The sequence below is a fragment of the Megalobrama amblycephala genome, linkage group LG11 (assembly GCF_018812025.1).
Source record: "Megalobrama amblycephala isolate DHTTF-2021 linkage group LG11, ASM1881202v1, whole genome shotgun sequence".
NCBI lineage: Eukaryota > Metazoa > Chordata > Actinopteri > Cypriniformes > Xenocyprididae > Megalobrama > Megalobrama amblycephala.
The window spans coordinates 14,320,283-14,346,527 of NC_063054.1; the positions used below are offsets into that span (position 1 = coordinate 14,320,283).

Consider the following 26,245-nt stretch of genomic DNA (forward strand, 5'->3'; position numbering starts at 1 on the left):
CAACGTGGAATAACACAAAATAGGTATCATCTTAAAGCTTAGAATCTCATCTTTTTAATGCATCTGACTTTTATCAGCAGTTTCTCAGCATGAAAATGTTCTAATGTAATTTTATATTTTCTGAAAATTTAAAAAGTGTTCTATCAAATGATACCAACCTTTTGACTCTCATTGCTACAGTTTTGGAGTTGTGAGTCTTTACTTTTGTGTATGTCGCTCAGGAAAAAAAAAAAAAAAAAAAAAAAAAACTCTTAAAAAAAAAAAGCCTTCAGGTCTTAAAGTGTTAAACCTGCCCATTTTTTGCTATGTTAAAGGTTCCTAATAGGGTCTAACATTCAAGGTCAAAAAATACTTTAAAGGTCCCGTTCTTCGTGATCCCATGTTTCAAACTTTAGTTAGTGTGTAATGTTGTTGTTAGAGTATAAATAAAATCTGTAAAAGCGAGATATTTTATTTAACAGAAGTCGCCTACATCGAACGGCCAGTTTGGACTACATCCCTCTACTTCCTTCTTTAATGACGTCACTAAAACAGTTTTTTGACTAACCTCCGCCCACAGGAATACACAAGAGTTTGTAGAGTGTGTTTGTTGCCATGTCGTCGAAACGCTGTTATTTTCATCCCGCATCTGATTCCGGCTCAAATTGATAGGGTAAAATTAAAGACATGTTTACAATAACACTGAGCGCATGCATCTCCACGTTATGGTAAGAGGCGTGACTTTTCCGGGCACGGTGCGCTCAGAGCTGTCGAATCACAACACAGGAACCGCTGGCAAAATCAGAACTCGTTACGTATTTCTGAAGGAGGGACTTCATAGAACAAGGAAGTCATCAGCCCGTTTTTATGACAGTGGAAACAGCGCTATACAGATAAGTAAATTATGTGAAAAATACTGTGTTTTTTTACACGCGAAACATGAACACATGTTATATTGCACACTATAAACACAATCAAAGCTTCAAAAAACCACGAAAAACGGGACCTTTAATTTTCTCATAATACACATTGCAGCATCACTTCTATCACTTATATCTGAAATGGTTTGATCAAGGATTCAGTCTCTCTAAACCATGAAATGAAACTTTTTCATAATCCGAAAAAGGACAATGCTCTCTGTCAGGACACACACGCAAGGTTCTCTCTCGCTCCCTATTTGCCGTGCGCGCGCTGGTTTGAAACACAGTTTCTCTTGCTCGCTCGCCTAGATTCCGGGAGATTTTAACTAATTTGCATCAGGGAGCCGCTAGCTCCCGGAACTTACTACTAGATATATTTATGGAGATGTCTCTCTAGAAATAAAGCCCTTGCAACCCGATATATTTATGGAGATGAGAAATAAAAACCCGCCCTGTACAGCAGGGATGGGCAACTTCGATAGTGACGAGGGCCAACATTTTTTCTCTTTAATACCGGGGGCCAGATTACTAATCCACACTTGCACCTTTTACTCAATTTGAGTAAAAGGTAACACCTTACTCAATTAACTTTTTATTAAGGGAAATCAATGTACAATTAATGGTTTTTTTTTTTTTTTTTTTTTTTTAATATTTTATCAACTGTTAAAAGGATAGTTCACCCAAAAATGAAAATTTGATGTTTATCTGCTTACCCCCAGGGCATCCAAGATGTAGGTGACTTTGTTTCTTCAGTAGAACACATGATGATTTTTATTCTATTATAAGCGCGCTTGCTGTGCACCTACATTTGAAATAACAAATTTGCGCACGCAAAAGATGCGATATGTGAATGGCCCCTAAAGCAGTAGAGGTCTGCAACCCGAGCCCAACGGGCCCCGAAGAACTCACAAATAGCCGCGCTGCCGTCTATGTCTCAGAAATCAGAACCTTGTCAAGAGTAGGTCTACTGTAAAATACTACATAATTTGACATGTATATTTAAATGTTTTAAACATTGTATGATATCATAGATGAATAAGTGTAAACTCTATGAATGAAATGAGCCAAGCGCGTTTGTAAATCAAATAGCCACGTTTCTCTTGTGTCTCTCAGAAATCAGCTTTGTCAAGAGGCTACTATCATCTAAAACACTACATCATACACATTTTGTATTATTTTATTTGATACGTGTATTTAAATGTTTAAAACATTGTACGATATGATACATGACTGAGTGTAGAATGAAATGAGGCGCGATAACACGTCAAATGGCCTCTGTCTTTTCTACTACTTAACCTAATATTTCTCTCTACTTAAAAGTTGTTCGATACGATCTTGTCATTCAACCAGTAAATAGCTCAGCGGTTACGTGCAATGTCGGTCTTGCACAGCTGTCTTGGATTGTGATAGCAAGAATGGTACATCTCTATAGCGACAGATTTCGGGTTCGGGTTAAACTATAACAGTACTGTTCAGGTTTGGGTGGGGTCGGGTCAAACGATCCCTGGTACGGGCCGGGTTCGGGCCACAGTTTAAACCCCGTGCAGACCTTTATAAAGCAGTCTGCAGAGGGAGCATCAGCTTGGCACACTACGCATAACTATAGGCCTGGCCTATAGGAAAAAACAGTTTGTTTAATCTGTCTGTTTAATCTAACTAATATTGTGTTGGTCATACTATACAATAGGGGTGGGAGAAAAGATTCTTTCTCCAATGATTTTTGGATCGATTCTGAAACACGTGCTTTACTTGATGTTACGCTTTGCAGTGTGCAGTCTCAACCGCTGGTATTTTCCTTACAAATGTTCTATGAAGGCATCATTTATGTCGTTTGGAATGCAGTGGGCTTATATATTAAAAATAGGAAACTCACTGACAGAAGGCTGCTTTCAATTTCAAATGCTAACGTGCACTTTGTGAAGAGCGCTCGCGCATGTGGCTGTGTGCGACTCCGTGTAATGGCCCTTTCACACAGGACGCGGTATGCACTGCGCTCGCCACTGGCGATCAAAGCGATTTTGCGCTATGCTGGCCAGAGCAAAGTAGGCAGAGTTTTCAAAACTTTTAGTTGGAGTTCTATACGTCTAGTCATTTGATGCCCCGTTTCTATTGGCCATGCTGGTAATCATCACAGAGCGTAGCACAAGCCATTGAAATAAATGGGTTTTTTAGCGCAGCTATGAAAGATTGTTTGTGAAGCTGTTTATATCTAAACATGTCAACTCTCTATAGATCAACGGCAGCGTGAACACATTTGAATGTTTTGCAATCTTATTTTTGTTAAAGGTTTAATATACACAGGAGAATCTTGTCATTTAGGAATTAGATCAAAATCATCATATGAAATCGAGAATGCAATCTTTTAAAGGTTAATCGTGCAGCTTTGTGCTCCTTTCTCTCTATCGCTCTCTCCCCCTGCATTGACGTATATGAGTAGCGTGAGGGCTTTATATATATAATATACACAAAAAATAGCCTGACCCTGTTCAAAAGTTTGGGAACCATTGGTTCTTAATACTGTGTGTGGTTACCTGGATGATCTACGACTGCTTTTTTTGTTTTGTGATGGTTGTTCATGAGTCCCTTGTTTGTCCTGAGCAGTTAAATTGAGCTCTGTTCTTCAGAAAAATCCTCCAGGTTCACCAGATTCGTCAGATTTCCAGCATCTTTTGCATATTTGAACTCTTTCCAGTAGTGACTGTATGATTTTGAGATCCATCTTTTCACACTTAAGACAACTGAGGGACACAAACACATCTATTAAAAAAGGTTCAAACATTCACTGATGCTCCAGAAAGAAACACGATGCATTAAGAGCCGGGGGGTGAAAAGATGTCCAATTTTTTCTTATTTTGTTAAAAAAAAAAATATATATATATTTTTTCATTTAGTACGGCAACATTAAGCACTTAAATGTTTGCCAGAAGATAAATTAAGTACAATTTACCTTGATCTTCAAATTCAAAACGTTTTCACCCAATAATTTTCATCATATCTTTGGATAGAAGTGTCATAGAAACATGAGGGTGGGCTTATTTGACTCGGGGAAGCAAACGGCCAATCACAAATCACCTTCAACACTTCATAGCCACGCCCTAGCAACCATTTAGAGAACCCTACCCAAAGCATAGAGGGATATCTTCAAATCTGAATATCATAGAGGCATGGGGGCTGGTTTATATCATTCATACTGGCAAGCAGCCTATGGAGTATCATCATAGGAAGCTGCCAAGCTCCCTAGCAACCAAACAGAGTACCCTAGCAACCGTATGGCAAGACTTAGTTCCAGTGAAAGGAACTCTTAATGCTTCAGCATACCAAGACATTTTGGACAATTTCATGCTCCCAACTTTGTGGGAACAGTTTGGGGATGGCCCCTTCCTGTTCCAACATGACTGCGCACCAGTGCACAAAGCAAGGTCCATAGAGACATGGATGAGCAAGTTTGGCATGGAGGAACTTGACTGGCCGGCACAGGGTCCTGACCTCAGCCTGATAGAACACCTTTGGGATGAATTAGAGTGGAGACTACAAGCCAGGCCTTCTCGTCCAACATCAGTGCCTGACCTCACAAATGCGCTTCTAGAAGAATGGTCAAAAATTCCCATAAACATACTCCTTAACCTTGTGGAAAGCCTTCCCAGAAGAGTTGAAGCTGTTATAGCTGCAAAGGGTGGGCCAACTCCATATTAAACCATACGGATTAAGAATGGAATGTCATTAAAGTTCATGTGCACGTAAAGGCAGGCGTCCCACTTTTGGCAATATAGTGTATATAGCATGTATTAATCTCATGACATTACATCCCGCTTTCAAGTATATGTTATACTAATACTGACCGATTTAAAATGATTAAACTAAGACATAATTAATTTCCAAGACCGTTGTATACAACATAACTATATCAGTCTTTGCATTAATCTATAGTAGGCATGACAAACTATGAAATTAGCATCAACAATACTACTACTAATGGGTTTGTAATACTGTGCATATTACAGACTTCTCATTATACAGAGTAATATATATTAATATATGAGCACAGAGAAAAATGACCAACTCAAAAGCACAATGGAGAAATGTGCAAGGATATTTAAAAGGGCTAATAATACTTTCATTATGTTTACGAGCATACAGTCTCATGATAAACGACATGTAGTTTAACACAAGAATAAAGACATCAATTTTTGTCTTTTGTCCATCAGAATTTTGTGTCATCACATTCAGAAACACCACTGTGTTCAGTTTGCACATATATTTCATTTGAAGAAGACTTGATGAATGTGTTCATACACCCTGCTGGTTCATGTTTGGTGAAGGAGAATGTGTGAAATACATCTATAAAAACACAGATGCTTTATTCTGTATAATCTTTGATCCACGTGGCTAGTGTTGTTAAACTCATTGCGGATCTCCGCGCTGAAACCGATCATATGCGCGCTCCGTGTGTATGAATAACAGTTGTATTTTTCATGTGTTCGTATTCAAACTCCAGTTCTGACTGCATCGCTGGCAAAATGCAAACAACACTCATGCTGCTGTGCTTAGAGAAACATACACACGGCTCACATGTCCGAACACAGAGGTGATGAACAGCACTTTTGTGACATTTGAATTCTCCGCTGTAATGCAATCTCATGCGAATATTTTCCATTTGTGCTGGTGAACAACAGCAAAAAAACCACATGCACCCAAACGTCTGCTCTAGTTGCGTCGCAGGAAAACACATTTTTGTGTTGTAGCACTGAGGAAACGAGCACCTACTATTGACCCATGTCTCTGAATGACAACAGAGACAGGCAAGAGAAGTGATACTTCCTCATGCATAATACCGCAATTATAATCGTATGCATACTGCAGCGCAGTGATTGGATTGAAAGAGCTTTTCGTCATGAATAAATGCAGAAATGGTTGACGTCAGCATATTCGACCAGCCCATACTGAAGCCCATCAGCACTCCGGATCTTGCCAGTAGTACACGATGATGTCAGATTTTGTGACGTTTCTCCGGCTTTGCTTTTCAAACCGGAATACAGAAATCCCTCTAAAAAATGCAAAAATAACTAATTTACACTTATAAATATAATTGTGTACCTTTATTGTTTTCAATGATGTGCAGCCTATACATATGTTCACAGCTCAAAAAATGTGTTCTGGGGTTTCATGACCCTTTAAGATGATGACAACAGGAAATTATGCGAGTGAATGAGGTGAAATATCATTGAGAGATGACAGAAGTGTTTATGATAGATATATCCAAAAACATCCAGTCTATGAGCGGTCCTGCTTCTTATGAATCAGAGGATGAGGTCTGTGTGATAAGGGTGATGCCAGACGATCATTGCCCCAGCACATCGTGAAAAACACTGTCTTTACAGCACGTGGAGTGCGATAATGCACAGCCGCACCAAACTGACATGGAGAATATGGCCAATTTAAGTGCCATCACTTTGAATTAGTTCTTAAATTTAGCTCTTAATTAGAGCTCTGTAGTCTCACCAATAAATCACCAACACCGTTCAAACATTTTCATGACATTTTAATTTGTAAAAAGACTTGATTCCCAAACTGGTTCTTAGGCTTGGCTATCCATCACTGTTACCGGAAAACTTTTACCTGGCGGGTGCCATTCCGGAAGCCAAAAACCCGAAAGTGTGAAAATGGCTAATTGGCTTCTTTGGGCATTATGCAAATTTGTAAAAAAATATGAGTTGGTCAGATAGGCTTTGTACATTTTAAAGCATATTTTTAATTAATTAGCTAATTAGGTTGAATAAAACGAAAGAGATAAAATTCTCAGTATCGGCTACAATAGGTTGTCGATTGTTGCTTGAAATTCCATATCACATGCTATTATGGTAGTATTATCCTGGTTTTCTTATTGCATGATTAAATGTATTATTTGTACTCTGGTTGTCATTTTTGTCATTATAATGCCATTGGTATTCTTTTTCCTCTGCTGTGTCTAGATCATTCTGTGTCTCAGCCCATTATGGTGCAAAGGCGACCAGGCCAGGGCTACAATGGGAATGGAGACGTGAGCTCAGTGTTGTCCCCTCGCTCAGAGGGGGGTGGTCTGGGTGTGAGTATGGTGGAGTATGTCCTCAGCTCTTCTCCTGGAGACAAGATGGATGGGCGTTACAGAAATGGAGGCTATGTGAGTCAATCTTTTTTCTTTTTTTTTTTTTTTTTTTTTTTCACTCTTTGGCTCTCTTATTGCATAACTCTATTTTTTTTTTCAGCATAGGTATTTTGGGGTTGTAAGGACTTAGCCTATTTATTAGCTCAATTTAATTGTTACAGGGAATAAGAATTGAATCAACTGTAAATGATTCACTGTAAATGATTCAGAATTAATATTTAACACTCCATCAATTATTCGTCCAGCGAAAATTGAGGTTAGAGTATTTTACCAATTCTGGATAAAATATTATTCTGCGGCCAACAGTAACAATATTTTATTATGATTATTGTTATTATTGTAATTATTATATTATAAGCAAGAGGTAACTTGATCTTTGAGTTTAAGACAGTAATTTGATACACAGCACAAGAAACTCGTATATGTGAAAATCAAAACAAGATTTATTGACTACTTCTAATGATTACAGGAAACTAAGGCTAAACACACACACACACACACACACACACACACACACATACATACATGCACACACATTCGCGGAGTTGATGAGTTATGAAAAGTCCCAAGTTCAGTGTTAACTTAACTCATAACCTGAGGAAAATCACAAAAGCAGAGCTTTGGCTTGATTCTTTAGGTTTAAAGGTGTTTCACCAGTTTCCAGCAAGAGAGAGAGAAGTTTGCTTGTACCTGCGTTTGCTGTGACAGCTGAGGTAATCGGGTTGTTCCGTGACTCGTGTACAGCGGAATCCCGTTCTGGATTGGCTGTCTTTCAGGTGACGTCTTCTCGGGAAAAGCCCTGTGGGTTGCGCGGAAGCTTTGAAGGATGCTGCTGGCTGAGCGTCTGGCTTGAGCGGCTCTCTTCTTGGGAGACTTTGGTCAGATATTTCACGAAGTGTTTTGGAGTCTGGATGTGACGGCTGTCGAATGATCAGCGGCGCAGCTCGTGGTTGAAGTCGGGTGTTCGATGGAAAATCAGCCCCGGTCAATCAGTTATCAATGACCCATGCGACTTTTCCGCCGTGGTCAAAGTAGCGGTGCTTCAGTCCGGCTTCTGACCGATTTCGAGCGATTTCTGACCGACTTCTGGCTTTTTCTGACTTCCAGCTTCTGACATTAGCTTGTTCGGACAGCATAGTTTTAAGGGAGCGATCCTCCAATGAGACGTTGCTACGGAGATTAGACACGCCTCGTCTATTGTCTATTGATCACATCGCGTGATATCTGCAGAACATTCTCCTATTTTATTAACAACTTTATAAAGCTTCTTAATATTTTCCTGATACTGAATTTCAATGTTTAATTCACAAAGAATTACAGAGAATTATAAATTCTGCATTTAGAACTCAAACATGACACACTTCTTACACACATATTACTAGACTGACCTAATTAAAACAATGATTACAATAATGCATTTGAAGAAAACCCACATATTGAATACATTGAATAGACATGTTAGTAATTACATCATGGCATGTATTATTCTGTATATAGTTAATACTTTAAGTAATCGACAATTGTCCCTTTTGAGATTCAAGATTGAGTCCTTAAGCATAGTTTAAACTTTGACCGGAGTCACGAGTGACCGGGTCACGATGGACGGTCAACACAAGGGAGGTATTGATAGGACAGATTCGTCTTTAAATCCGTTGATGGGTATTTTCCTGTTCCATCCGATAATACAAGAGGGTTTTGTGAGAGAATCAATAGATTTAATGTGATCAAATCCATGTGATGGGTACTGATTAGTTTATTGCTGATGAGCTAAGAAGTCCTTTAGACAGAGTCCTTTGTTAAAAGAAGTCACGTCATCACTTCTGTTAAGGCTAGGCGTTTCCTGTCAGGAAATCGATCTTTTGGACCAAATGAAGCTTTGTTCAATCATGTTGTTCATTGATAAAGTTATTGGTAAGTTCTGTCGAGCAATGCCCTACAGGGTATAAAAAACTAAAAAGAACAATAGTGAAAACATGCAGTATTTAATTTTCACTTTATCAAAAAAATAAAGAATGGAAATGTATTCTTTTTCCCCACAGAAATGAATGAGTAACTTTTCACCCCCACTCTCCCCCCACCACGAGTGGGCGGGACATCCTTGGTGACTTAAGGGGCTCGCACATCGGACGCGAAGCTCAGTGCCGCGACACGTCTTTAAAATTCGAACGCATTGTTTTCTATTGTTTTCTGAGTCGTAGCTGGGCGCGGCGGACAGGCGTCGAATGTCGCTTGTAACGATGTAGCGGTTATTAATCAATTTATGGGTGGAATATGAATATAATAATTCATAAGGTTCTATGAATTATTATGCACATATTGACCCAAGGGGGAATTAAACATATATTGTGAATCAATTACAACGAATTATAATTGATTACAAATGTGATTAGTTCAGGTTCAATAATTATTTAGAGAAACTACCAGCTCGTCCAGCAAACCGCTGCTTCTCATAGAATATTATGAACGGAGTTATTCTCTGGCCATGAGAACAACTTGCTATTATAGCATCAAAGCATAAAACGATTGAAAAAACGTTAAAGTGACTTGGTCTTCAGTTGAAAGAACAAACAGAACAATCGAGCATCGTTTAATATATGCAAACTACGAATACAGAGGTTATACGTCTAAATATATATACAAGAATATACACACATATGTACAAGAGTGGAAGTAGAGAAGGAAAGAGAGAAGGCAAGTAGCAAACTTACAAAACAGTCCTTGAGGCCAGCGCGGAAATGTTTCATCATCTAAGATTGAGAAACGGCAGTATACTTGCATTGGTTGTGCGTGTCGAATTTCAGTTTAGCGCTGGTTTAGTTCGTTGGCTTATTCCGTTCCGTGGGAAGGTTTGAACTGAGGACTTGAGAGTGAGTTTCGCTGGAAGATGGCGGTCCTGAAGCTGAGCGCGATGGCAGCGCGTGGTCACCGGAGACGTCCGGGAGGGACGTGCACGAGGTGCTCGTGAGACAATCGGGAGAACACCCACGTGAATGATTCAGGGCCGTCGGGAGCACACACAGGAGAATCCTGGTGTTCCTTTTTATGACAGATAGGCCGACACACCTCCTTGAGGTGGAATGGCCAATGACATTGATGCAAAGTTGGCGGGCAAGCTCTTTCTTTGTTTGGTCTCCTAGATGAATTTGTTATTTTGAATTTTCTTTGCAAAATCTTTGCAGTTTTTGCCATTTCAAGACGTTGTACTTTAACAAACTCCTCCTAAAGATTTTATCAGATAAACATCATATTTGGGAAGTCTAACCTAAAGGCCTTTTCAACGTTAAATTGCGAAGATCTAGAGTTTTCCCTGAAGGCCCCATGAATGTTTTACCATGAAACAGGAAATTGTTGTAACTTGGGCATACAATGTCCGATCTGCCCCTAACTTCACATATTTTATTAGAGTCCTGGCCCAAAGACATCTTCATGGCAATATTCAGTTACAGTCATAGTGCCACTTGTGGGCAACAGGAAATGACATGTTTTACACTGTGATTAACTCCCTCGTAGAGATTTAACCAGATCAACATCATATATGGTCAGTCTAATCTTAAGGCCTTAGTGATGTTAAATTGCAAAGATCTTGAGTTTTCGATATAGGGCATGTCCGTGGCAGACCAACAAAGTCTGACGTTTTGCCATGAAACAGGAAGCTGTTGTAACTCAGGCATACATTATCCGATCTGCCCCAAACTTCACATGTGTGGTAAGAGTCCTGGCCTAAAGACATCTATATACCAATATTCAGTAAGTCATAGCGCCACCCAAACCTGCTAGAAACACGTTAAATCATGCAATACTTGGTTAAGTGCTAAAGTATGCGATTAACGCCACGAAACAGGAAGTTGTTATAACTCAGGCAAACAATGTCCAATCTTCCCCAAACTTCACATGCTTGATAATAGTCCTGGCATAAAGACATCTATATGGCAATATTCAGTAATAGTCACAGTGCCACCTGTTGGCAGCAGGAAGTGTGGCACATCGAAATGACTGCCAGATTTCTCCAGTATTTACTCGCTTACATGCATGTCACCCACTATTCACTGTTTTCCTAAGGCCACCGGGTGGTGATGGCCCTGGATTCGAGGGCCCTTTCATCGCTGCTTGCAGCTTTAAATTGTTTCTGTATTGTTTCTATATAAAATGTCAATACAATGTAAAGTTTTTGCTTTGGCTCTTGTTTTAAATAGTTTTGTTACGTTATTATGATGCTTGTCATCTGTTCACGTTGTACAAGCAGAATGTGGCAGTTGGTCAGTGTTGTATTTGTTCTACCCCTCCTCCACTGTGATTGGAAGGCTGGGTAAAAAGTGACAGTGATGAGCTCTGTGTTTTACCCAAAGTTTAACATTCTTCAAGTCTTGGCAACCGGTAAAAAACGCAGAGCCCTCAGCGTGAAATGGACGGTCAGCACCTCGTTACGATCCCCAGCAACATGTGTTTTTGTTGTTACTCTCACTTTTTTTTTTCTTTTTTCTGTAGCAGCTTTGAGCGTACTTCATATTCTTTATCCTGGCTGAAACAGTCTATAAGAATAATATAATCAGCCTTTATAGTTAAAGATATTAACATCAATAAGGTGAGTCTTGTTTATTTGACGGTGATTTCACATTTCTTGTTTGTATGAGGGATTTTACTGTGCAATTTCTTTCATAATTTGCTTCAGTGTAGACGAAACAATTATTTTGGCATATTGGCCGATAAATCTATTATCACTACTATCGGCCATTGGCTGATTGTTTAAAAACAGCCAATGATCAGGGCTGATTATATCCTGTCAGTCAAAAGGTTGCTGAAAAACATGTTCAGACTGCAACTCATACTGTGTGTGAAGAAAAATGTCTCGAAAAATAACATTGAAGCATGAATCACCTGTAGTTCAAGCCAGTGTTGCCAGGTCTGTGGTCTTTTTGCTACATCACACATTATTTGTAGCACCTCCCATCCAATTATCACAAAGAGTTTTGTGCTTTGTTACTTCTGATAAGAAATAAAGTCTCAGTTTTCAAATTCTGCCCATTTTATCATGAAATTCAAACAATAAATGCTGTTTTGACGCTCTTAAATATGACGTGACAGATTGCTGCAGCACCTCAGATAAAGCTGCAGTGTGGAGGGTGAGTCTTTTCTTCCACATTAATACAAGGTATATCCCCAGAAACATGCATGAACATCAAAAGGAATGAAAGATACAGTACAACTTACCTGATTGTATCATGTCTCATGTATTCATTTAATCTGTGTTTCAACTGGGGTCTGAGGATTTTTGGGGCCCTGGAGAAGTGTTGACATGCCCTGACATTTGTGCTTTTTTCAGTTCATAAACATATAAATGACAAAAGTGTCATTACAGTGTATTCAGCACAAACTAAGCTACAATAATATGTGAGGAACATGTATGTACATGTTTGTGAAGTAATAACGTTTATGCATGGTTATTGAAAACACAAACTTAATTAACTGAAATAAGGCCAAAAAAAATATTTATTAAATCTGTGTTCACACGACTTCTGGGTATTGGAGGTTGTAGACTAGAGTTTTTGCTTCAAATGATGTAAAAATTATCCTGCCTACTCGTTCATATAAAACAATAGAGATTTAAATTTTCTAAGACATTTTTGGTCAAGAAACACAGTATGCGTGAAGGCGTGAATCATCATGAATAATGCTGTAATTCACACCTGAGAAGACAAAACATTTGCATAAAGACCTCTAATGACCTGCATATTAATTAGCTCTTTCAGTCAGATAGGCTGTGAAAAAACCCTCTGTGATCATGCTGATAACAGGATTAATGTCCACTCTTGACAAAAAAGCATAATTTTTGTGATCTCATGCATGCACGTATTATTGCACATCATGTGAAGAAAATTTTGTATAGGCCTATGTTAAATTACAGTATCAGTCAAAAGATTGGACACTTTTTTTTTTTAAAAGAAGCCTCTCTAACCAAATAATGGTTTTCTATTTTAATATACATTAAAATATAATGTATTTCTGTGATGCAAAGCGTCTGAACATTCCTACCTCTATGGCATTTCATATAGGCTAATACAAACCCGATTCCAAAAAAGTTGGGACACTGTACAAATTGTGAATAAAAAAGGAATGCAATAATTTACAAATCTCATAAACCTATATTTTATTCACACTAGAATATAGATAACATATCAAATGTTGAAAGTGAGACATTTTGAAAATGTCATGCCAAATATTGGCTCATTTTGGATTTCATGAGAGCTACACATTCCAAAAAAGTTGGGACAGGTAGCAATAAGAGGCCAGAAAAGTTAAATGTACATATAAGGAACAGCTGGAGGACCAATTTGCTACTTATTAGGTCAATTGGCAACATGATTGGGAATAAAAAGAGCCTCTCAGAGTGACAGTGTCTCTCAGAAGTCAAGATGGGCAGAGGATCACCAATTCCCCCAATGCTGCGGCGAAAAATAGTGGAACAATATCAGAAAGGAGTTTCAAAATTTGAAGTTCTTTTTGGAAAACTGGGATGCCATGTCATCCGGACTAAAGAGGACAAGGACAACCCAAGTTGTTATCAGCGCTCAGTTCAGAAGCCTGTATCTCTGATGGTATGGGGTTGCATGTGTGCGTGTGGCATGGGCAGCTTACACATCTGGAAAAGCACCATCAATGCTGAAAGGTATATCCAAGTTCTAGAACAACATATGCTCCCATCCAGACGTCGTCTCTTTCAGGGAAGACCTTGCATTTTCCAACATGACAATGCCAGACCACATACTGCATCAATTACAACATCATGGCTGTGTAGAGGAAGGATCCGGGTACTGAAATGGCCAGCCTGCAGTCCAGATCTTTCACCCATAGAAAACATTTGGCGCATCATAAAGAGGAAGATGCGACAAAGAAGACCTAAGACAGTTGAGCAACTAGAAGCCTGTATTAGACAAGAATGGGACAACATTCCTATTCCTAAACTTGAACAACTTGTCTCCTCAGTCCCCAGACGTTTGCAGACTGTTATAAAAAGAAGAGGGTGTGCCACACAGTGGTAAACATGGCCTTGTCCCAACTTTTTTGAGATGTGTTGATGACATGGAACTTAAAATCAACTTATTTTTCCCTTAAATGTTTTTCCATTTTCTCAGTTTAAACATTTGATATATCATTTATGTTGTATTCTGAATAAAATATTGAAATTTGAAACTTCCACATCATTGCATTCTGTTTTTATTCACCATTTGTACAGTGTCCCAACTTTTTTGGAATCAAGTTTGTATATTTGTTGTATTATATAGCCTAAATGTCAATGTGCAGTTGACAAACTATACATCATTAAAAAGATCTAAGACTCAAGCTTCACATTTTGACTCTTAAAATCTTATATTGACCATAATTTCTTAATATGCTTAAAAGCATGCACATTTGGAGAAATATTGATGGATTCTCATATGTTTGTCAATTTTCTATACAGAGGAGTAATATTTATTCAATATTTATTGTCATCACTATGAGCGCTGGATACTGTTTTTTTTCAATTCATACTTGCAGCTGGAGGGCGCTCTGTGCACCTTTAGTCCACAAAAGCCTCCTAAAGAAGAACAGGCCATGTGATATTCCAGGAACTAACAGAGGCTTCCAGAGATCACTATAATATGTAGATAAACACTTTTCAAGACAATAAATACACGATTGAGACGATGTATACATGTAATGCCTCAGAATTTGCGTCTGAATAGCGCTTACTCCGTGGGCGTGGCCACATTAGCGGACAATGAGCTGACGTCTGACATGGCTCTCTTTTCATACAGATTACATAAACATAAAATTTTTGTTTTCATTTTGACTTGCACGATTTGAAACCTGACATTTCAACGTTTCTTTAGACATACAGAGATTTAAAAATCTGAATTATAGATGCAGCCAGAACTGGATCTGTAGGCCCATTGTCTCCTGGGCTACGTTGTAGTCAGGTCCAGACACAGGTTCTCCATCTGATCTGGATACGGCCTGGATCCAGCACCCGGCAAACCTCAGGATAAGCAGAGAGACTGATATTAGCGTAGATGCCATTCTTATTCTGATGTACAGGTATATCTAGTGTTATAGGAAATGTTCTCGGTTCCGGCCGACCTAATTATTGCAGCGTAACAATCCTTTAACGGATTTGAAAAAATGTTAATGTATTGATAATGTGTTATGTGTATGCAAGAGCAAAGAGATGTGTTTTTAGTCTAGATTTAAACTGACAGAGTGTGTCTGCTTCCCGAACAATGCTAGGAAGATTGTTCCAGAGTTTAGGTGCTAAATAGGAAAAGGATCTGCCGCCTTCAGTTGATTTTGATATTCTGGGTATTATCAACTGGCCTGAATTCTGAGATCGCAATAGACGTGAAGGACTATAATGCACCAAGAGCTCGCTTAGATATTGGGGAGCTAAACCATTTAGAGCTTTATAAGTAAGTAGCAAGATTTTAAAATCTATACGATGTTTAATAGGGAGCCAATGTAATGTTGACAGAACTGGGCTAATATGGTCATACTTTCTGGTTCTAGTAAGAACTCTAGCTGCCGCATTTTGGACCAACTGTAGTCTGTTTAAAAGCCGAGCAGAACAACCACCCAGTAGAGCGTTACAGTAATCTAGTCTTGAGGTCATGAATGCATGAACCAACTGTTCCGCATTTGTCATTGAGAGCATATGTCGTAATTTAGATATATTTTTTAGATGGAAGAAGGTTTTACAGATACTAGAAACATGACTTTCAAATGAAAGATTGGTATCAAAGAGCACACCCAGGTTCCTAACTGAGGACGAAGATTTAATGGAGCACCCGTCAAGTGTTAGAGAGTATTCAAGGTTTTTTCGTGAGGAAGTTTTTGGTCCAAAGATTAGGATATCAATTTTTTTTGTGAATTTAATAATAAGAAATTTCTTGTCATCCAGTTTTTAATGTCAGCTATGCATTCTGTTAGTTTTGTGAATTTGTAGGTTTCGTCAGGGCGCGAGGAAATATAGAGCTGAGTATCGTCAGCGTAGCAGTGAAAACTAACACCATGCTTCCTAATTATCTCTCCTAAGGGCAGCATGTACAGAGTGAAAAGCAACGGTCCTAGTACTGAGCCTTGTGGTACTCCATATTGAACTTGTGATCGATACGACATCTCTTCATTAACTACTACAGACTGATAACGGTCAGATAAGTATGATTTGAACCATGCCAAAGCAATTCCACTAATGCCAATATAGTTTTCAAGTCTTTTTAAAAGAATGTTGTGATCGATAGTGTCAAAAGCAGCACTGAGATCTAATAACACTAATAGAGAAATACAGCCACGATCGGATGATAAGAGTAGATCGTTTGTAACTCTAACGAGAGCAGTCTCAGTACTATGGTATGGTCTAAATCCTGACTGGAAATCCTCACAGATTCCATTTCTTTCTAAAAAGGAGCACAGTTGTGTTGAAACTGCCTTTTCTAGTATCTTTGACAGAAAAGGTAGATTCGAGATTGGCCTGTAATTTACTAAATCTCTCGGATCTAGTTGAGGTTTTTTAATAAGAGGTTTAATAATAGCCTGCTTAAAAGTTTTTGGCACGTATCCTAGTGTTAAAGATGAATTAATTATATCAAGAAGTGGACCTACGACCTCTGGAAGCATTTCTTTCAGTAGTTTAGTCGGCATTGGGTCTAACATACATGTTGTTGATTTTGATGATTTGATAAGTTTAGATAATTCTTCCTCTCCTATAGCGGCGAATGATTCTAGTTTTACCTCAGGGACACTACAGTGCACTGTCTGAAGCGAAACTGTAGACGGTTGCATGTTTATAATTTTCTCTCTAATATTGTCAATCTTGCAAGTAAAGAAGTTCATAAAGTCATTACTGCTGTGCTCTTTGGAAACGTCAGCAGTTGAATCTCTGTTTCTAGTTAATTTAGCCACTGTGTCAAATAAATACCTAGGATTATGTTTGTTTTCTATTAAGAGATTTGAAAAATAAGTAGATCTAGCATTTCTTATAGCCGTTCTGTACTCAATGATTTTTTTCTTTCCACGAAAGGCGAAAAACTTCTAGTTTAGTTTTCTTCCAACTACGTTCAGCTTTTCTCACAGCTCGTTTTAGAGCCCTAGTGTGCTCATCATACCACGGCGTTGGATTAGTTTCCTTAATCTTCTTTAGACGTAAAGGAGCGACTGCATCTAATGTGCTGGAAAAGAGAGAGCCAATAGTTTCTGTTGCAGCATCGAGTTCTTCTAAGTTGTCAGGTATACTAAGGCGATGAAACTGCTCGGGGAGATTATTTATAAAGCAATCTTTAGTGGTAGAAGTGATGGTTCTACCATATTTATGGCTGGGTGGTGGTTTTGTAGCCTTGGCTAACTGTATTATACACGAGACTAAATAATGATCTGATATATCATCGCTCTGCTGTAGAATTTCAACAGCATCAATATCAATTCCATGCGACAGTATTAGATCTAAGGTATGATTACGACAATGAGTGGGTCCTGACACGTGTTGTCTAACTCCAATAGAGTTTAAAATGTCTGCAAATGCCAATCCAAATGCGTCTTTATTATTATCTACATGGATATTAAAATCACCAACAACAAGGACTTTATCCGCAGCCAGTACTAACTCTGATAGAAAATCAGCAAATTCTTTGATAAAGTCAGTATGGTGCCCTGGTGGCCTGTATACAGTAGCCAGCACAAATGTCAACTTACATAATGTTACATAAAGCACCATCACTTCAAAGGAATTATATTTGAAATTCTTTTGAATGATTCTGAATATATTACTATAAATTACAGCAACACCTCCCCCTTTGCCTTTCTGTCGAGGATTGTGTCGATAGTCATAACCTTGAGGACTAGACTCATTTAAAATAATGTAATCGTCTGGTTTTAGCCAGGTTTCTGTCAAACACAGCAAGTCTAGTTTGTCTGTGATAATTTCATTTACAATAAGTGCTTTTGAAGAAATAGATCTAATATTCAGTAACCCAAGCTTTATCATTTGTTTATCTGATTTATCTGTGATTTTCATTTTTTGAACATCAGTTAAATTTTTACCCTTAAAAGGTTTCGGAAGTTTTTTGTATTTACTAGTTCGAGGTACAGACACAGTCTCTATGTGATAATATCTAGGTGAAAGAGTTTCTATGTGCTGTGAATTATCTGAGTTCTGTGACGTGAGGCGGCTAGCAGACGGTCGGTTTAGCCAGTTTGTCTGCGTCCTGATCTGGGCCCTGGTTTGTCATGTTTCAGTTCTAAGACTATTTGCCAAATTTCTAGATAGAAGAGCAGCACCATCCCGGGAGGGATGAATACCATCTCTTTTCAACAGATCAGGTCTGCCCCAAAAGCTTTTCCAATTGTCTATGAAACCTATATTATTCTGCGGACACCACTTAGACAGCCAGCCATTGAGTGATGATAACCTGCTAACTATCTCATCACTCCGACGAACAGGAAGAGGGCCAGAACAAATTACTTCTGCTGACATTGAATTTGCGAGTTCACACAACTCTTTAATGTTAATTTTAGTGATCTCCGACTGGCGAAGTCGAACATCATTTGTGCCGACGTGGATAATGATTTTAGAATATTTACGTTTAGCATTAGCCAGCACTTTTAAATTTGCTTTGATGTCAGGTGCTCTGGCCCCCAGCAAACATGTGACTATGGTGGCTGGTGTCTCTATTTTCACGTTCCGTGTAATAGAATCGCCAATAACTAGGGCACTTTCAACAGGATTCTCAGTGGGTGCGTCACTGAGTGGGGAGAACCTGTTTGATGTTCTAATCGGAACGGAAGAGTGGTGTTTGTTCTTGCCACTATGCCGCCTCACAGTCACCCAGTTAGCCTGCTGCGTGGCTTCTACAACCGGAACCGAATGTGCAGTGTTTACTAGGCTAGTCGCATCCAAAGCAGTATCTAAGGCCCTTTCATTCTCACTATCCTCAATTAAAGTTTGGATGCGTGTCTCTAATTCTGAGATTCTCTCTGTCAGCCTGACAATATCCCTGCATTTATCACATGTGTAAGTCTCACTGCTGACAGAAAGAGCTAAGCTGTACATGTTGCATTTAATACACATGATAATCGTCGGACATGACTGACCGTGTTTTTGTAGAGTAGTCTGACTCCCCTCGCCGTCCGAAAAACTGCATCGCACACGGGACTCGCTAGCTGGATGTCTCGGTCGCTTGCAGGTGCCTGGGGCAAGGGTGATGTGCGGGACGCTGTACCTCACGGTGGATCTATGAATGCCGGGCAGCAAAGTCTCCACAGCTTCCCGATCTGGCGAGGACAGATCAGAATAACATACATCGGATAAATCCGCCATTAGATCGACAAGGAAGGTTAGTTTAGAGGAAAAAAATAGACGGTAGCTAGCAGGCTAGCGGGCTATGGCTGACACTAGGTGATTACGCTGGTAGATTACTAGTAATAAATCGTTCCGTTTAGTAATACTATGCAATAGGTTAAGTAATCTAGTGAAAAACAAGAAAGTTATATTATGTGAATAGGAATAAAGAGAAGGATTTAGGATAAACTCCACGAAGCTCCGAGCGTAGGTCAGACAGCAGGCAGCAGCGTTGAGCAGCGTTGAACCGGCAGCGTTGAGCCTCAGTATTGAGACTCAGTATGTGCAACATTGACTGAGTATTTTGAGTCTCTTTCACACTGGTAAGAAAAAAACCGAGGTGGTATCGCCGGCGATACCTCAGACTCCAGACCTTAGTTCAATTAGGACATTTAAGTAGCTTTTATAAATGTGCTTAGAAAAAAACATGATTGGTGTGCAGCTTGAGACAAAACAATGGTACTGACATATTTTAAGATATGTCATTGCAAGTTGCTCTCAGTTAAAACAACTCAAACATGCATTTTAGTCTGGGACTGGACTAGTCTTAAGCCTTGTCTGTGAAACTGGGGGAAAGATGCATATTGCATGCAGTTTATTTTTTTTCTCATCCTTTAGAAATGTCAAATTTCTCAGCCTTTAGAAATGTTACTCGGTTATCACCAAAAGTTTTTTTTTTTTTTTTTTTTTTTTTTTTTTCCCTGATGAACCCGTAAGCATCGGCAAATTCATTGTACTAGATTGAGATGACTTAAGGCATCTTGACACAGAAAAAGCGGCACAGAAACTCTGAAGCGGCATAAATGTGCATTAACACAGGAATTAAAATCGCGGGAAACAATGCTTTGAACATGACCATTTTAAAACTACAGTTTTAACAAAATGAATTTAAAAATAATGAAATGATAAACAATGAAATAAAACTCGAAATAAAAAAATAGGAAATTTTAAATTAATTTCCTCTGCCTGCTATAGCTATCTCACGCCATGCTTTGATGTTTGTCATAATTCTGTGGTACTGATAGTTATTTTCTGTTTCTTAATAAAAATTATTACAGTTGGAACAAATGCTACATAGAAATTATTCATTATTACACCGGGTAGATCATCACAGGATTAAAAGAGGTTGAACATATATATATATATATATATATATATATATATATATATATATATATATATATATATATATATATATATATATATATATTTTTTTTTTTTTTTCTTCCAAAAGCCAGAAACAATAAATGATGCTAGCGTTTGCGTGTCAGGCAGGACAGCAGATGTCACCAGACCGTTGTGTGTAGGTGAAATATCGTCCTCAAGGAGATGATTTTTGGAATATTATATAACCGTGCACAATCACAGTCACACCGATTGTGTTAAGCATTTACCGTATCTGAGAGAAATGTAGCAGTGTGTTGATCTGACAGTCTCTTCATAGGAAGATTACAAACGCCGAAATCCAATTGATGAGACACGACGATTCTGCTGTTATTTTGGTGGCTTGCTTCACGATGTGAGTACCGGACTCTTTTACTTAACTGCCCCTTGTTGGTAGACATTTTTTTTTATTTGCCCTATATGTTTCATCTTCTGCTTCTTGAATCTCGCGCCACCTGAGCTGACTGGAATGCTTTTGGTTGTCATGACAATGACATAGTTTAGGGCGGCTATATTTCGCGTTCGTTTACACTGAACCACAACGGTATCAGAGTCGCCTTTGACACTAGGGCCTGAGGTGGGTCAGACCAGGCGTATTTTAGGTCTGCTTTAATGCGGCATTACGCCTTTACAATGAATTCTAAGCAGACAAAGACCCGCTTTAGAGCAGCCATAAATCGGCTGTGTAAAGATGCCTTTAGTGATTCATATGCAACCTAAGGTAAATTGGCATCATTCTTTCAGGGATCACTGCATTTAACTTTGATTGACGGTGATTCCAGGGTGGAGCAGATGCAGATCCAGATGGCAGGGAAAAGACCGATTCAAAAGAAAAGGCTTCACCATTTGAGGAAGACAAAAGCCCTGAGATGAAAGTCGGAGATGAAGGGGAAGCCTCAAAAGCAAATTCCAGAGGATTGCTGAACGGGATGGACCGCGACTGTAAAGACTTCAAGTATGATAGTTCTTTTCCAAGCTGAGTTTTAATTGGCAACTGTATTGACATAAAAAATGACTTTCATTTAAAAAGTATATTTAAAATGGGGAAAAAGAAAATGATTGCAAAAAGTTGTTTAAAATACCCGCTTAGAGCTGAAAAGGATATTTGACAGACATTACATGAGACCAACCAGTTTTTTTTTTTTTTTTTTAGTTTTTTTTATTTGCTATTAAGGCTAACACTAGAACATTGTGGAACCAGTTAATGTTGCTGAATCATAAATGCCCCCAGAGATGTCAGAGTGGTGGTAGCTACAATTTAGTGCTAAATAAAGCAGGACTGGCACATTTATAACACATTCTTTGCCAAGAAGTACTGAACTGGTTTTGTGCTTTTAGCTGATAACATTTGAAACTTTAAGGGTGATTTTTGCATTAAGTATAAATCAATTTCTGATTGTTGTGTGGAATAATATCTAACTACTCTGACACAGCAAGATTATTTTAACCAATGACGTGAGGTTAGGGATGGGATTATTTGTCCGACCAAAGTTAGTGGCATCAAAATTGATGTTTCGCCTTAAAAACTAAAACAAATCTATGTATGCCTTTTATTAAAACAAATTGAAACTTGTATTGAAAACTAAAAACAAAAACTTTAATTTTTTAACTTTTTAATGGCCTTCAATAGGGCAGTGATTAGTGACCATGCAACAATTTTTTTCCTTTAATTTTTATTTATATATGAAGCAAGTATGCTTTGATTTAAAAGCCTATTTTCTACAGCCCCACCCCAGGTAGTCGCCAGGCATCTCCCACTGAGGCAGTAGAACGACTGGGCCCCAGTCAGGCTGGTCTGGAAATGATGGTCCAGCACCACCCGCACACTCTGCAGCCACCCAACTCTGTCACAAACAAATCTCCCACCGAGGACTTCCAGAGCCAGGAAGCCCAGAACATGGGCAGCATGGAGCAGCAGGTCGGCATGGAGTCACTCCAATTTGACTATGCTGGAAATCAGATCCAGGTGGACTCATCTGGTGCTCCAGTCAGCCTGTTTGACTACAACTCCCAACAGCAGGTACAGCTACTTAATTACGGGTGGGCGATATGACACAATTCATATTTTGAAGTATGAGCAGTTTTATTTGTTTACAAGAACAGTATATTTCACATTATAGTTATTTTTATTTAAATTTTTTTTTATTAAAAATTACAGGCAAATTACAAACAATTGGACAAATAAAAGTTTAAGTACAGAAGGTTTATTTAACACATAGTAAGAAATGCTACAGAAATTGAATCAAATGTTAAAATAAAACACTGCATAGTCTTTACTGTATGAATTAAATATAAATAAATTATTAAATGCTCAAATTATTGTTAAGAGCAGGGAGTGATTTTTATTTATTCATTTGTTTGATGAACATTGATGACACAGACGGCAGCAAGTATATTAGGCTGCTGTCACTTACTGCATGGGCCTAATATACTGACAAATCCGTTATTAGGCCAACTGTTTGTTCACTTAACACATTAACTGACTGTGTTTATGTGAATAGTCCACACAATGGGCTTTTTTACATAATTGTGTGTATAAGCTGTAGGAGTGGCTTTCTGTGCTTTCTTATTGGACTTGATTATTTTTAGTACCATCCTGGCCCCACTGGTTTATTTTCTTAATAATGCATGTTTCTTTATTCTTGTCAATAAATAGTACTGTGCTCTGCAGATGAAAAATAATCAATTAATAATCAATTAAATTAATCAATTAATAAACTTGTTTAATAATCAACACTCAAACTGAGTTGTTACAAACATTTAAATTGCACATAACACAATAAACAATACATTTTTTAATAAACAATTATTTTTACTCCAGTTTGTTGGTTAAATATAAACATTTAAAAGACAAACTGTAACTTATTTTTATGACAGATTTATTCAAATACGCATTAATGAAGACATCAATAACAGGTTTAGTAAAAATATAATATGTAATAGTGCAAATATTTAGCAAAATGTTCTTCTCTAGAGTTAATTTTTCTAGCTGAGTTTAATGTAACATTAAGTGACATTATGTAGCCTACAAGCTGTTTTATTGACATCTTTACCTGGTTAACACTGATTGGCAAATATGAGAGAGGATCCATTTCGGTAAGTTGTAATATACCTTTCAGCATACTTTCTGATGTTCAACCATGTTTATTTCAAGCTGTAACTAGCAGTAAAGATGATTGGTTCATGTGCTCTTGATCCGTGCTGCCACTTGAACTGAGGCAGTTGCAGTGATCTGTCATACCATATTAAAGAGTGTGCATAGAAGTGCATAAGATTTATAAATGCAAGTGAAAAAGTGTTGCTATTGCAGAGTTGTGTTATCTCATGGAAAGTGAAACTGTTGTTCCTAATAAGATGAGGAACCTTACTCTGAATTCATGTAATAATCTGAATGATTATTTATTCGTTTACGTCAGCTTATTACCTTAAGCCCCTTTCACACAGTGTTGATCCCTGTGTGAATGCAAACAAATCTCGGGATTGATCTCGGGATGGGGACCTAGTAACATTGCCTGGATCAGTCCTGGAATGCATCCTGTGTGAAGAAAAAAAGGCAGGACTAACGCCATAAGGGGTGTGTCGTAGTGATGACGCTGAAGCTGAGCACACATTATCAGTGTATTTTCCGCAATCTCTGTGAGAAAGGGCCTTTAGTTTTTTTTTTTTTTTTTCTTCCTTTTTCAGAGCTTCAGATAATCTTGTTCATTCTCCATAAGAAATGTTGCTTTATCTGAAGGCATAAGGCACCTGTTTATGTAGTTCACAGAAACCTAATTACACTGAAGTGAGACTTTTGTCATTCTCTATGCCTGCTGTTCACTGCACTAGTAATAATATTGAAACATTATTACAGTTTAAAGCTGCTGTAGGGAGTTTTTAGAAAACGTTGACTTAGCCTGAAAATTTGAACAAGCACAACTCACAGGTCACTCCCCCTTGCTCTCTGCTGCGCTACAGCCCTCCCTCCACAGCTCCTCCCCCATCACAACGGAGCCTGCCGTGAACGCGCAGGCTAGTAAGGTGGATAAACAGTTATGGCACATTCACTGGTACAGACGAAACATCAACAATACGATTTACATTGACTATGGCCTGCCCATACTTTGACTACAAACTTGGTCCTCAAAACATTATGTATTTTGCAATATATGTAATGTAACTAAATGACGTATATGCACTATTTCTATAAGTAATAAATAGCTAGTAAGATAATATAACGGTAACTAACGTTACAGTATGCAAGTAATTATTCTATCGAAATGTAATGCTAAATAAGGTTTGCTAGTACATTATTTCAGCAACATGACAAGCCAGTGAATTGATAGGTTTCAATAGTTGCTGTGCACAGTTCGTTACATTTTATCTGTATGTTATGCGGCTAGAGTTTTGACACCGAGTCAATGGGCTCCGACGAGGAATCCACACCCACAGCGACTTCGAGGAGTACACCGGGCGGGGAGAAGAGGAAGCATCAGGCAGGGGACGGGCAGGCCTGTTTTGAAATGATCTTAGTTGTGTAGTTCTTAAAAAATGAAACAAATCAAGCAGGGATACTTACTTGTCAAGCAGAAATGTGGCTGACTCTGCATCGGTTTTTAATCCTTTCAGGATACATAGCTCCCTCCACCTCGGAAAAGCCGCTCCGATATTTACCCTCATTTTATTTCGGGCTCTATCTAATTCTTTCTTTGGCTTTTTATCATCGTCATCTGTCTTTTTTCCGTTTACCCGTCGCCACTCGAGGAATTGGCAGTTTGGATTGTCTTTCCGCCAATAAGCAAAGCTGCAGCACACCGGTAAATCTTGAATTTGAATGCCGTACGCGCTGGCGCTGTGCATGAGAGGAGCGTGATCAGCGCGCACGCACTGCTAAGACACTCCTCCTGGCTCTGATTGGTTGTTTCTTACCGGGAGCGGTGTATTTCTGCAAATGGCAATAGGACCACTGGGAGGAGCCAGAGCAGCTTGATTTTTTTTTTCACAGATTATCTGTATCATATTCTACTGTCAGGACATAATGACAGGTTTAACAAATATGTAAAAAATAAATTTTTACAAAAGTTACCTACTGCAGCTTTAAGATAACGGTTTTCTATTTTAATATATTTTAAAATGTAATTTATTCTTGTGAACTTTCAGCAGCTATTGCTTCAGTCTTGTTCAGTGTAACATAATCCTTCTTGATTTGGTGGTCAAGAAACATTTAAAAAAATAGTTAAAAATAGTTAAATAGCTTTTTTTGTGTTTTATGAAAATGGTGATATATTTTTAAAAGAACAGAATTCTATTGAAATTGATTTTTGTAGCATTATGGATGTTTTACTGTCACTTTTGATAAATTTCATGCATCCTTGCTGAATAAAAGTATTAATCACTGATCCCAAACCTATGAAAGGTATTGTGCATTTGGTATCTCTGTATCTCTGGTTTCTGCATATGCAGAAGAAAGAATTTGTTAATAAAAAGATATAACTTTTTTTTTGTGTGTGTGTGTTTTTTTTCTTCAGTTGTTCCAGAGATCTAGTCATCTCACAGTTCAGCAGCTGACTGCAGCACAGCAGCAACAGTACGCCCTTGCTGCAGCCCAACAGCAACACCTTGGTAACATAACCTCTTACAGATGTACTTTCATACAGAGACTCCCTTATCCCTTTTCCTCCACAATGGTCATACATATTT

General features: G+C 38.4%; 1 protein-coding gene across 4 annotated transcripts in view; it reads left to right on the forward strand.

Annotated features, from left to right (window-relative positions):
• Positions 1 to 26,245, forward strand: part of pum2 (pumilio RNA-binding family member 2) — a 113,404-nt gene that overhangs the window by 26,452 nt on the left and 60,707 nt on the right. For all 4 annotated transcript variants that reach the window (XM_048206270.1, XM_048206272.1, XM_048206271.1 and 1 more), the window contains exons 5-8: positions 6,869 to 7,056; positions 21,349 to 21,521; positions 22,292 to 22,586; positions 26,074 to 26,167. In XM_048206270.1, coding sequence (XP_048062227.1) covers positions 6,869 to 7,056; positions 21,349 to 21,521; positions 22,292 to 22,586; positions 26,074 to 26,167 — 750 coding nt within the window. The remainder of the gene's footprint in view (positions 1 to 6,868; positions 7,057 to 21,348; positions 21,522 to 22,291; positions 22,587 to 26,073; positions 26,168 to 26,245) is intronic.